We start from the raw sequence: 12,177 nt of genomic DNA, 5'->3' as shown, positions 1-12,177 counted from the left end.
AGATTTCAAAAGTTGGTTCAGTAATAAATAGACAACTTATTTTGAATCTTTGTTGCTACACACCATTTCTTAACTCAACTCAAAAGCAACTTCACACCTTTTGATCCCAAGTCCATGACTGACATCTGTATCATCTCCGTCCAGATGGTCTTATTCTCCACCAGCATGACAGGCAATGACAAACTATGGATTATTATATTCTTTTCCCCTGACGGGACCTGACAAACACATAAAGCTCATCATTAGCCGCTACAATAAACAGGAGTTAGTGTAATTGTGGTGATGATGGATGGTGAGGTTACAGGGCAGCTGTGGGGTCCGCAGACACTCGGTTATTTACAGTGACTGGCTCGAAGCCAAACATGCCTGCTTTACGCCTGTCTCCTTTTGGACCCCCCACTGAGAGGGACTGTCCCCCCTGAATCCCGTCAGGTGCTTCCTTCAGATGCCGTTTTCAAAACTTTTTAAGACGGCCGCAGCTGTCGAAGTGACAAGCATTGTTGCAAAGATTTCACCACATGATGACGGAGAAATTTAATTCAGACTGTGTTTGATTGGTTATTATTTCTGGGCCTGTAACAAATTGTATCTTATTTAGGGTTTACATGTACATTTCGCATTTGGCAGACGCTTTTATCCAAAGCGACTTACATTGCATTGTACTATACATCTGGGATTGAACCCATGACCTTGGCGTTGCTAGTGCCATGCTCTTACCACTGAGCCACAGAAATAAAGGGTCGAAGTGGTTTATCAAGAGTAAGATTTTAAGAAAATCAAGGACCTTTAACTAGAAAAAGATACAAATCGGTGTCTCGTGGAATTAGTTTGTGAAATTACAGTTTATAAGCAAACGCTTCATGACGGCACTTCTGCGTTCTTCTGGCATCGCAGAAAAGATAACAGTCTTTATTGAAACTAAGCTGAAAATGACCAGAAAGTTGAAACGTCACATTTTTTAAAAGACTGTCGGAGATTTGGGCTGCTTTCCAATTCTGCTGTAGTGGATCTGGGCAATCGTCACACAAATCATCATAATTCACAGATTCTGGCAATTTTGGCCTTTGCTGTAATGAGACTCAATTCCCCTGCGGCTGGTGTCAGTGGATTTGAATGTCACTAAGGCATTGCACCAACCCTGAAGTCACCCCTGATGTATTGTCATCCAAATTTCTGAAGATTTATACGTTTTTCACTTCACAAATAAAATGCTTTATGGTTTTTGACCCAGTATTTTACATGCCACATTTCTTGGGCATTACAAATGTTGCACTACACGTTTGAGGGTGTAAGTTCAAAAGTTCTGAATAAAGTTTGAATAAAGTTTGGTTTTATCAAACTTCAAAAAAGAACCTACACACTTGATATAGTTCTGTAGTGACAATATAGCTAGTTAAAGGGACAGTTCACCCAAAAATGAAAATTCTGTCATCCTTTACTCTCTTGTCATTTCAAACCTGTATGACTTTCTTTCTTCCTCAAAACACGAAAGAAGATATTTTGAAGAAAGTCTGTAACTGAAAAGCGCCGCCCCCCATTTACCTCTGTTGTATAGGCACAAAACCAATGCAAGTCAATGGGGTCAGTTGACAACATTCTTCAAAATATCTTCTTTTGTGTTCTGCAGAAGAAAAAAAGTCATACAGATTTGGAATGACAAGAGGGTGAATAAATGATGAGTGAATTTTTATTTTGGGGGGAACTATGCCTTTAATGTTGTTACATTTTAACGTAATTCGCAAATCTTAAGAACTATTTATCATTTATCTCCTACACGACTATCATGTAAAAGTGTTTTGCTGTTTAAAACACTTGTCAATACTCTTATTGGTTAAACTTTGGTGTATGTGTTCCAGCCTGATCGATTTGATTCAGCACGATTCATGTTTTAATGATCCACAAGTTGTTCCCCAGTGTTTTACATTATAATTGGAGAATAAATCATTTTAATGTCAGGGTCATGAAAAATCTGTGATTGATTTAGCATGTTTCATCCTTTTATACAGTATATCATACAGAGTCCATAATGAGCAGTTGCAGATATGAAATGGTCATTTAATCTTCTTATGTGCTTCTGTTCTTCAAAGACCTCCCTCCCCCTGCCACCAGAGAGAGACCCCCGGGATGTAAGACGGTGTTTGTGGGTGGTCTGCCGGAGAACGCCACAGAGCAGCTCATCGTGGAATTGTTTGAACAGTGCGGAGGTATCATTGCGATCCGGAAGAGCAAGAAAAACTTCTGTCACATCCGTTTTGCCGAGGAGCAAACAGTGGACAAAGCCCTGTTCCTGTCAGGTATATACTGACACAGCACCAAGGCCACATATTGACAAACAAAATCTTCCTGTTCCCGTCTGTGTAATTGACAAGAATTTCACTTAACCTTTTATCTCATGGAAATGAGGGCTCCGTGTCCACAAGTTCAAGAATGATTGATGCAGAATTAATTAGGTGGGCGGGGCTTCCACACATCACTTCAGCGGCCGTGGAGAGGGCCTGACAAAAGAGGTCAACGAGAAGACAAGCACCGATGCTTAGGAATACATTTCTCCCTTCAAACAACCGCGAATATCAATCACAAAGCGGCCCGGAAGCCACCTTGACACGGTCACGTGACCTGCCCTGCCTGATATTAAATCAGTCTTTGTATGCAAATAGTTGGACACACAACCACGGAAGGCAAATTTAAAGTGCCGGCACTCTAATAATACCTTTTCTATTATTTATACCTTTATGAGTGTTACTCTCTCAGTTGAGATGGGCCGAGATCAGAGCAGTCGCCCGTATATCACGTGTCCCTGTGACAGAGCTCTGCAGGCCTTTCCATAAATAATGTCACACATTTCTAACATCGTATAAAATATTTAGCGCCGTCTGGGGGCCATAAAGCAGAAACGGAGAGGTGGAAGTGAAGCTCTTTCTCTCATTTCTGTTGACACAGCCATCTGTGGATATACATTCGTACTTCGGCTTTCACTCTTGTCTTGTGTACTCGCCGAATCACACTGCAGTGAGTTCACCAGTCTCTTATCAGGTAACACGTGGCCATTTGTCAAGATTCGTTTCTATTCAACATCCTGCTTTGTGCTGAGATATAAACCTTGATGTAGCAAAACCGCTTTCTTATTCAGCCGTATCACAAGCCGGGATTATTTCCAGACATCAGGGCTTTTCTGTGCTCATTGGAGTTTTATGTCTCAACTGCGTGTCTGAGTGCAACATTTGGGTCTTTTTGGAGTTCACACGTAAAAATAAACAAAAAGGCATGGTTTTACTCAAATCTGCCAATAAACATATTGGAAGTAATGAGTAAATACCAGAGAGAATGTGTCATTGATGTTGTGTGTGTGTCACGTGACTCGGCATTGTGTTGTTTTCTGTTTCGCTGAATGTCAAATTTGTTTTCTTTGGTTTTCTGGTGTTCACACTTTTCAGTCTTATTTCCAAGTCATTTGTACTCAAGTCATCTGTTGTTCTCTCCCGTCCTCTCCTAGGTTACAGAGTCAGGCTGGGGTCAAGCACAGATAAGAAGGACACGGGCCGGTTGCACGTAGATTTCGCTCAGGCCAGAGACGACCTGTACGAGTGGGAGTGCAGACAGCGGATGCTGGCCCGGGAAGAGAGGCACCGTCGCAGGATAGAGGAAGACCGTCTGCGGCCCCCCTCCCCACCCCCCATCGTTCATTACTCTGAACATGAATGCAGTCAGCTAGGAGAGAAGCTGAAAGGTAGAGTACACGTGTCGTGTTTTAGCTGTTTTGTTTTTGCCGCCAGATGCGTGTGGTGCCTGCGGAAAATTCGGTATTGTGTTTGTTGACTTAGGTGTGTCTAAATGCTATCTGTCTCGTTGAGTTTGATAGTCCGTGCAGTTTAATGGAAACCATCTGTTTGGGGACTGCATCTCAATCCTCTGGAAAGAGATGGTGCAGTAACTGGATGTTTTGGAGAATCGTCGAGATTAAATTAGCCTTGTTGCTTTAAGTTGACTTAAAATACTATAATAACATATTATATAGTTTATTTCCTGTGGCACATAAAAGGAGATGCTAGGCTGAATGTTGTAGAAAGTGACAGCCCGAGTTGCCATTTACTTTTATTGGATGGAAAAGGAGTCAGTGGAAGTGACCGTTAAAATCTGCTTTTAATGTTCCACAGAAGAAAAAACCTCATGCAGGTTTGGGTGAACTTGCTATGTATGGTATGGTGTCGTAGTATAAACGGGCTGTTTGATACCAAGGGTCAGACGAGGAGCTTGAACATTTCGTACAACTACATTATGACTGAATGAATTCTGGTGCTTGAAACCTTGAAAATTGTAGTGCTGTCAAATCGATTAATCGCATTTAATCAATGCCAAAATAAATGTTTGTTTAAATAATATATATGTGTGAGTGATGTGTATGTATATATCATTTTGCAACAGTTCTTTCTGGTTCTCGAATCTGATTGGCTGAGAGCCATGCGATATTACACCATTATCACCACGGGAACCGCTTAACTGACTGTTTGTATCACTCCGCCACTAAATGAACTGGAACTATCCTGTCCTCGCAACTTCATTACTCTGAAGAAGCTAAACAGCTAGCTAACAAACACACACAAAGCAGTTTATCCTTACCAGAATGTTTACTTCTGGTATTTATACTTATACATAATGGAGTGGTTTCCCGTACAGGGCTTAAGACTAGTCTAGACTAAAAAAGAGCCGTCTAAACTGAAAACTAGGGCTAGTCCTGCACTGTAAAAAATTGTTCTGTAAAATAACGGTAAAATGCTGGCAGCAGAGACGCCAGTAATTTACCGTAATTTTACGTTAGTCATGCTGTTAAATTATTTTACGGTATATTGCTGTAAAAACGAAATACAGTGCATTGCTGTTTTTCCCGTATTTAACGGTAAAATACTGGCAGCAGAGACGCCAGTAATTTACCGTAATTTTACGTTATTCATGCTGTTAAATTATTTTACAGTATATTGCTGTAAAAACGAAATACAGTGCATTGCTGTTTTTCCCGTATTTAACGGTAAAATGCTGGCAGCAGAGACGCCAGTAATTTACCGTAATTTTACGTTATTCATGCTGTTAAATTATTTTACAGTATATTGCTGTAAAAACGAAATACAGTGCATTGCTGTTTTTCCCGTATTTAACGGTAAAATGCTGGCAGCAGAGACGCCAGTAATTTACCGTAATTTTACGTTATTCATGCTGTTAAATTATTTTACGGTATATTGCTGTAAAAACGAAATACAGTGCATTGCTGTTTTTCCCGTATTTAACGGTAAAATGCTGGCAGCAGAGACGCCAGTAATTTACCGTAATTTTACGTTATTCATGCTGTTAAATTATTTTACGGTATATTGCTGTAAGAATTAACGACAGTACATAGCTGTTTTTTAACTTCATCTTTATTGCACAATATTGTCCTTTGGGCTACACATGTCTTTTTAACATAAAATATCTGTAATAAAAAAATATTAATACAATTATAAGCAAATGTTTTAGAAAGTACATAAACAACTTTTTTTATTTAAGAGCAGCAACACAAAAGAAGAATGACTCAAGTACCAAGCAACCAAGTCAAGTTTTTCAGTAGCAAAACAAATAATTGAAACTTACAAATAAAAACAATGGCAATAAAACAGGTTAAATAACAGAGGCTACCCCCTTTAAACTTGACATATTTAAAACATGAGAGTACATTTATTAAGAGTCTTATGAGATACTAAAGGTGCTGGCATTCAAAAATGTAATTAGGAACTATCCATCAGCCATCTGTTGCAGATGACCATAACGTTGGTTGCTTGTTTTTCTCCCTGATGTACTCCATGGACCACTGTAAAACAGCAGAAAACAAAAAAATTATCAAATTAAATTTAATCAACATTTAGATAAGCATTGACACTAAACACTAAATATGCAGCGATATAAGGCTCAAATATGTCGGAAATGAGACGAGAATAAATTGATAATTTCCATGTGACCAATATCAGTATTATACGGAGCCCTTTTGGGGACATGGTGGTGGAAAAAAATGAGAGGGAAGAGAAAAATATTTTTTAAAGCTTTTGCGTTATCTCGCAAAACTTTTGCGTTCACGCGAGAAACATTGCGTTCTCTCGCAAAGATATTTGCGTTCCCTCTCAAACATATTTGCGTTATCTCGCAAACATATTTGCGTTATCTCGCAAACACTTCATGTTTAATGTCCCGCTGGCAGAATTTAAGACTAGCTCCGTAGGCTACATAAACATTGGTCTATAGTCGCAGATTCCCAGACCAATAACTCGTGAGCTAAACGTTCTTATAACACAAATTACACCTCATTCTATGTAACGTAAACAATGAACTTTAACTTAAATTTCCACAAATCGAGCCTTTTATTGATCTCAGGCGGGAGCTGGCTGAGACAATACCAAAGGGATCGTCTGCAAAGTGAAAAACAAGAATAACATTAGGATACTAATAATAGTCATTAACTTCAGTGTTACATACTGTAGTATACCTAAAACCAGTTTAAATTCAGCAGGAAAGCATTAATGTGTAAACTGAATTTGGTGAGACTTCAGTGTGTAACATTTAAGTTATTAATTACTATTTTTGTAGTAAAGATTTTCGGATTTACAGTCACTTTGCAGACGGTTCCTTAGAACTTGTCCATGTCGCCTGCTCAGATGATATCAATTTATATTCTCGTTTTGAGGAAGACTGGGATGTAGATCCTAATCTAAGGAATTGTGTGTTATTTGTGTTATAACAACGTTTAGCTCACGAGTTATTGGGAATCTACTATAAACCGCTCCATTGTTAATGTACGGAGCGGGACAACAGGACGTTTGAATGTTTTGCAAGATAACGCAAATATCTTTGCGAGAGAACGCAATGTTTCTCGCGTGAACGCAAAAGTTTTGCAAGATAACGCAAAATCATTAAAAATATGTTTCTCTTCCCTCTCATTTTTTTCCACCACCATGTCTAATCATTACGCAAGTGATGCTAAATCAATCTGTATTTGCTAAACACTCAAACTATCAGTTTGCTTTCCTTTCAAACATAAGCCACATTTAAACGGAAAATCATCGCAATTTCAAACATTACGCTTAGTGGTGATTTGCAGCTACTGTTATTAGCATTAGCAACAGACTGTTTAAGATTACTAACGTTAGCCAGTTTGCAATAACCACAGTTTTGAAAGTTCAGAGATGACAAAACAAGCCGATAAAACGTGGGGTCTGTAAAATGCAAGTAAATATGAACATTTGGGTTATATATCGGAAATGACGAGCCCTTTTTAAATCACGAAAGTTACTTACTAACTACAGCTTGTTAGGCAGCAATTTCAAACATTACTTGACAATACTTCCTTTCTGAACCACACACTCTCGATAAAAGTAAAAAAAAAATGCTTTATTTACCGTGTAATTTGAACATGCAAATGCAGGTTGGTGCAGATAAAGCGCTACGGATGGTCCGTCCTCGCGTGGGTCCTCTTCGGGCAGAAAAGTCTGACATTTGTGGGAAAACTCCACCTGGCCAAAAGTACCTGACTGAAAATGATTCGGGACGCTAAAGAATTGTGAACTTACTAAACTGACGAAACAATCACGAACTTTCACAAAACTAATTCTCATGCTCCAGAAAAATACTGCATTGTACTGTTATTTACAATCTGTGAGGTATTATTAAAATGATAGAAACATGCAGTTTTATTGGTCTAAACCAAAAAAGACATAATGTCCATTCTTATTGAAGCAGGGTCTGGAGGGGTTAACACAGCCCACAATGCATTGCATACAGTACAACAGTAGATTACTGTTGACAGATGGCTGTAAATTAACAGTAGTTTCTTAAACTGCAAAATAATGCCCAGGATGCATTGTTTTCTACAGTATATTACTGTTTAAACAAAAAACGGTATGTTACTGTCAGAATTTGGCTGTTTTTTAACAGCAAGCCCAGGATGCATTGTTTTCTACAGTATATTACTGTTTAAACAAAAAACAGTATGTTACTGTCAGAATTTGGCTGTTTTTTAACAGCAATTTTTTACAGTGTGGCTTAAACTAATCCCTGTGCGGGAAACCATGTTTATGTAAATATTTGTTATATAAACTTTTATGTACGTGCATATACACATATAAATACACACACACATTATATGAACAGAAACACTTATTTTGGAATCACGATTAATCGATTTGACAGCACTACTTTATAATTGAACTTCAGAACAAGTATTATATAAAACATAATGTGTATTGTGTATTATATGGCCCCTTAAGGCCCGATTCACATTTCGCGTTTTTTCCGCACGCATATTCGTTATTTTAAATGTAGACGCGCAGCAGGCGCGTGCAAATAGGGGGCAACGCGGTCGCACCGCGCACATTTTTCTAGGCGCGTCGGCGCCGCATCGAGATGGAAATAGTTCAACATTTCAAAGTGCCGCGCAGAAGAGAGAAAGAGGCGCGGTTTGCATTTTCCGCACAGTTTTAGACGCGAAATGTGAATCAAGCCTAAATGATGTCTTGAGGCAAATGAATGCATCTGAAGAGAATGTGTCTGAGAATGTTGACCATGTGATTCCCAGTTAAACTTTAGTTTGCACTTTTTGCATTAATGTTGAAATTTATAGTAATGCATGCATGGAATTGCTAAATACTCTATTAAACTGATTTTTTATTAATATCTTTTTGTTGCCGATCTACAAATTTACAATCATGACCCAACAGACTTCAAATCAGTTTATTGATTTAGAGAGATTTCATATTCATGACACATTGATTGAGTGTAGAAAGGGTTGATGGATTATTAATGAGAGTTGGCTTTCCGTAAATAAATCAAAGCTGTGCATTCTCATCCTGACATCAGCAGATGACCATGTTCATGCGTGCGTGTGTGTGATGTGGGATTAGAACAACAAGACCAAAATAATTGTTATTATGTCTTTTACAACACCAATCATTGTTGTACAATGTCTTTGTGGCGTACAACATCGCTTCATCTGTTGCACAGTTAAAGCCAAAGATTGCGGCGAGCCGCTTACCAGCAGAACCCCAAGCTGTGCCAGGAGATCATATCTTTCTGTTTATTTCCTCTTCTTTTATAATTTAGTGATTTTAAATTAACTATGGCAACAAAGACTCATACAATCCCTGTGGCATTCATTACAGTCGTTTTCCGTTTGTTTTGTTCCCAGTCGAAAGACACAAGCCAGATCTTTGTTGTTCGTAGCGATTGCCTCCTGCCAGCACACATGCACACCTGAATAAATCTGAAATGATTTTCAATGCCAGATTGACTCATTTTAAAGAAAGCACACAGTAAAATTCTATTAGTTATGCTTGACATGGTTGAATTGTCGTAAACCATCGATGTCCTTCCCTGTTCTGTTGTCCTCCCTTAAATGTCTTCTGCTCTGCTAGTGTGCCGACTCTCTTTTGGTCCAATAAACATGTTCCGCTAACAAGTTTTGACGCTAGAGGGTCCCAGATGAGAAGTGTTCCTCTCCAACATTGTACTCAGCACCCTTCCCACCATCTGTTTCTACCCCACCATTTCTCCTTTTGTCCAATCAGACGACTCCATATTTCCCGAGGCGGTCCGTGTCCTGTTGACCTGGGTGGAGCGAGGGGAGGTAAACCGTAGGAACGCCAACAACTTCTACTCAATGATCCAGTCCTCCAACAGCCACATTCGCAGACTGATGAGCGAGAAGGCCGCCCATGAGAAGGAAATGGAAGAAGCCAAGGAGAAGTTCAAGAACGCCCTTTCTGGGATTTTAGTGCAATGTGAGTTGCTGATATTGGTTCTTTTTTGAGATCTAGTGATCTGCCTATGTAAACAGTATTTCTGGGCATCACACTTATTTGGAATGTTGTATTAAGTCATTAAAGCCATGTTTACAGACAATTAAACATCACAAATGACGCCTACAAATGCTGTCTTGGTAGGTAGTAGGGATGCCACAATACTCAATATAATATTGAACCGTTTGGTACGACCCACGGTTCAATACGTGTAAGTGAATTGCGGTTTTCCGGTTTGCGTTAAAATTTTTCTGTGCGTTTAATTACACTGTGAACTGGCTCTGTCCGTGTTTGTCTGTATGCTGAGATAGATAAACGCATCCCCAATATCTAATAGCGAGTGGTGATCGGCCGGTGAACCGAGACTGCCTGCAACACGAGAAGCAATGTGCTGTTGAGTATAATGCTGACGAACAGACTCGAGCTGGCTTTATTGTATGCCTGTTGTACTAAAGTGATAATGTCCAAATTTGGCACATCAAGAATGTATTTTTACACTGCATATGAAAGCAGCACGTTCACGTTGCTCTCAGCACACGCAGAAAGAGCGTCTACAGCACCATGCCAAACTCCGTTTAACGAAAGTCATGCCACTCGGCGGCCTGTCGAACAGCTATTTACGTCATAGCAAGAGCGCCTCCAAGCATCTATTTAGCATTGCATTTCTTCCATTTATTGCAATGGCAGTGGCACATCTTGTTAATATATTATCTTTGGCTTTTCCCATTGAGCGCACGTTTACTTCGATTACAGCAATCACAAGTTTTGCATTACGTCAATTTAAATACTCTGCTGCGCAAAACCTCTTTAAGAAGCTTATTTTACTGGCATGTTGATGAACAGTAAACCCAAAACTGCATTAAATACACCAGGAATTTGTACAAGTTGTTTTTTGCTTAAAGATAATAAAATTAGTCAAAGATACTGTAATAAAATAAGTCAAGTAAAATAAAGAGAATTTCAGTAAAATCGTTTTTTTTCTTCTTAAGTTTTTACTGTTCCTGTCATACAAGCATAAAACAATCAAAAAACACTTTAATGTGCCGAAGCCATCAGAACCGAACCGAACCGAAAACCGTGGGCCAAAACCGAGGTTGGTATTGAACCGTGGGTGAGCTGTATTGTTGCATCTCTAGTAGGTAGCTCTTTATGTTTTTTTAAGACAGTCGTTCTCCATCATATACATGAGCACTGTAGATTCTTATGCTATCAGATACAACGGCAGCGTTGAGCAAATGGATGCTGTCAGCTATTGCATGATTACACTTCGTTTCCTGCCATCTTGATTGGATGCCCAATGCAGCAGTGCTCTGTGCGTGATTGATCCAATGCCCAGAGAAACTCAACTACCGCACGCACACACTGTCAGATAGTTTCTTTTGTCTCATTCAAGTTTCTCGAGGATTTGTGGGTATTAAGAGTAAACTTTAAACAACAAATCCAATAAAGATTCCAGTCTGCGATTTTTCATTTAAGCAATATTGCCGTCTTGGAAGGTCACATAACTGAAGATCACACAAAAACTTTCATATTTGAATATCATAAACATGCATCTGTTGGTGAAAGTTAAAAATAATATACGTGTGCCGTGTACTTGCTGAAGTTGAAAACAACAGGAGTTATTCTGAAATATTCATTTAGAAAGCTCAACTTTTGAATGCCACAAAGTTGACTGTCTATGAGAAAACGGAAGTTTCAGTTTCACTAGCAGAAACACTTTCCCCACTATGTGATCAGTTACTTTTACACTTAAACCCAGTTTGTGCTACAGTAGTGTAATGCTTTGATGTGAGATCAGTGCGGACTGAAGGTAAGTCCTGCAGACGTCTCTCCCACACCTGAATGCAGAAGCAGGTAGAGTATTTAAACCACATTACTGCACACCAGCAGACCGGTCATTTTTAATATATCAAGCAATGTTTAGAAGAGAAACCATCATTAGGATTTCTTAACTACTTAGAGTCTGGACCTGATGACGCATCATAGATTAAAAGTAAGTAACCACATACAGTAACTAGATTTCCAGGTTTAAGTGATTGACTGATGGTTAAAACAACAAGCTTTTAGTCAAACACCTTTAATAAATGTGCACATACCCTTTACACACACAAAACAAGTGCAGAAAACACTTTTTAGAAAGCCTGTATATATAGTGCATTATTGAGGTATTCATAATGACTTGTAAATTAATTATTAAAAATATTATAAAAAATAACGAATTGTTATATAATATAGTTATAATACTTATCTTTTGTGGTTTATGCATTAGGTATTATCCATTTTACTGAAATGAATAATATACAGTCTGCTAGTAGTAATAGTGTCGTCATTTCTAGGGTATATCACCCTAAAAGAGTTAAGTTCTAAA

At 38.7% G+C, this 12,177-nt stretch overlaps 1 protein-coding gene across 7 annotated transcripts in view; it reads left to right on the top strand.

Annotated features, from left to right (window-relative positions):
• enox2 (ecto-NOX disulfide-thiol exchanger 2) overlaps positions 1-12,177 on the top strand; it is a 233,394-nt gene that overhangs the window by 182,275 nt on the left and 38,942 nt on the right. For all 7 annotated transcript variants that reach the window (XM_057348899.1, XM_057348903.1, XM_057348902.1 and 4 more), the window contains 3 exons: positions 2,088-2,294; positions 3,494-3,727; positions 9,579-9,791. In XM_057348899.1, the coding sequence (XP_057204882.1) occupies positions 2,088-2,294; positions 3,494-3,727; positions 9,579-9,791 (654 nt within the window). The remainder of the gene's footprint in view (positions 1-2,087; positions 2,295-3,493; positions 3,728-9,578; positions 9,792-12,177) is intronic.

The sequence above is a fragment of the Triplophysa rosa genome, linkage group LG13 (genome assembly GCF_024868665.1).
Source record: "Triplophysa rosa linkage group LG13, Trosa_1v2, whole genome shotgun sequence".
NCBI classification, from domain to species: Eukaryota; Metazoa; Chordata; class Actinopteri; order Cypriniformes; family Nemacheilidae; genus Triplophysa; species Triplophysa rosa.
This window is presented reverse-complemented; position numbering and strand designations above follow the sequence as displayed.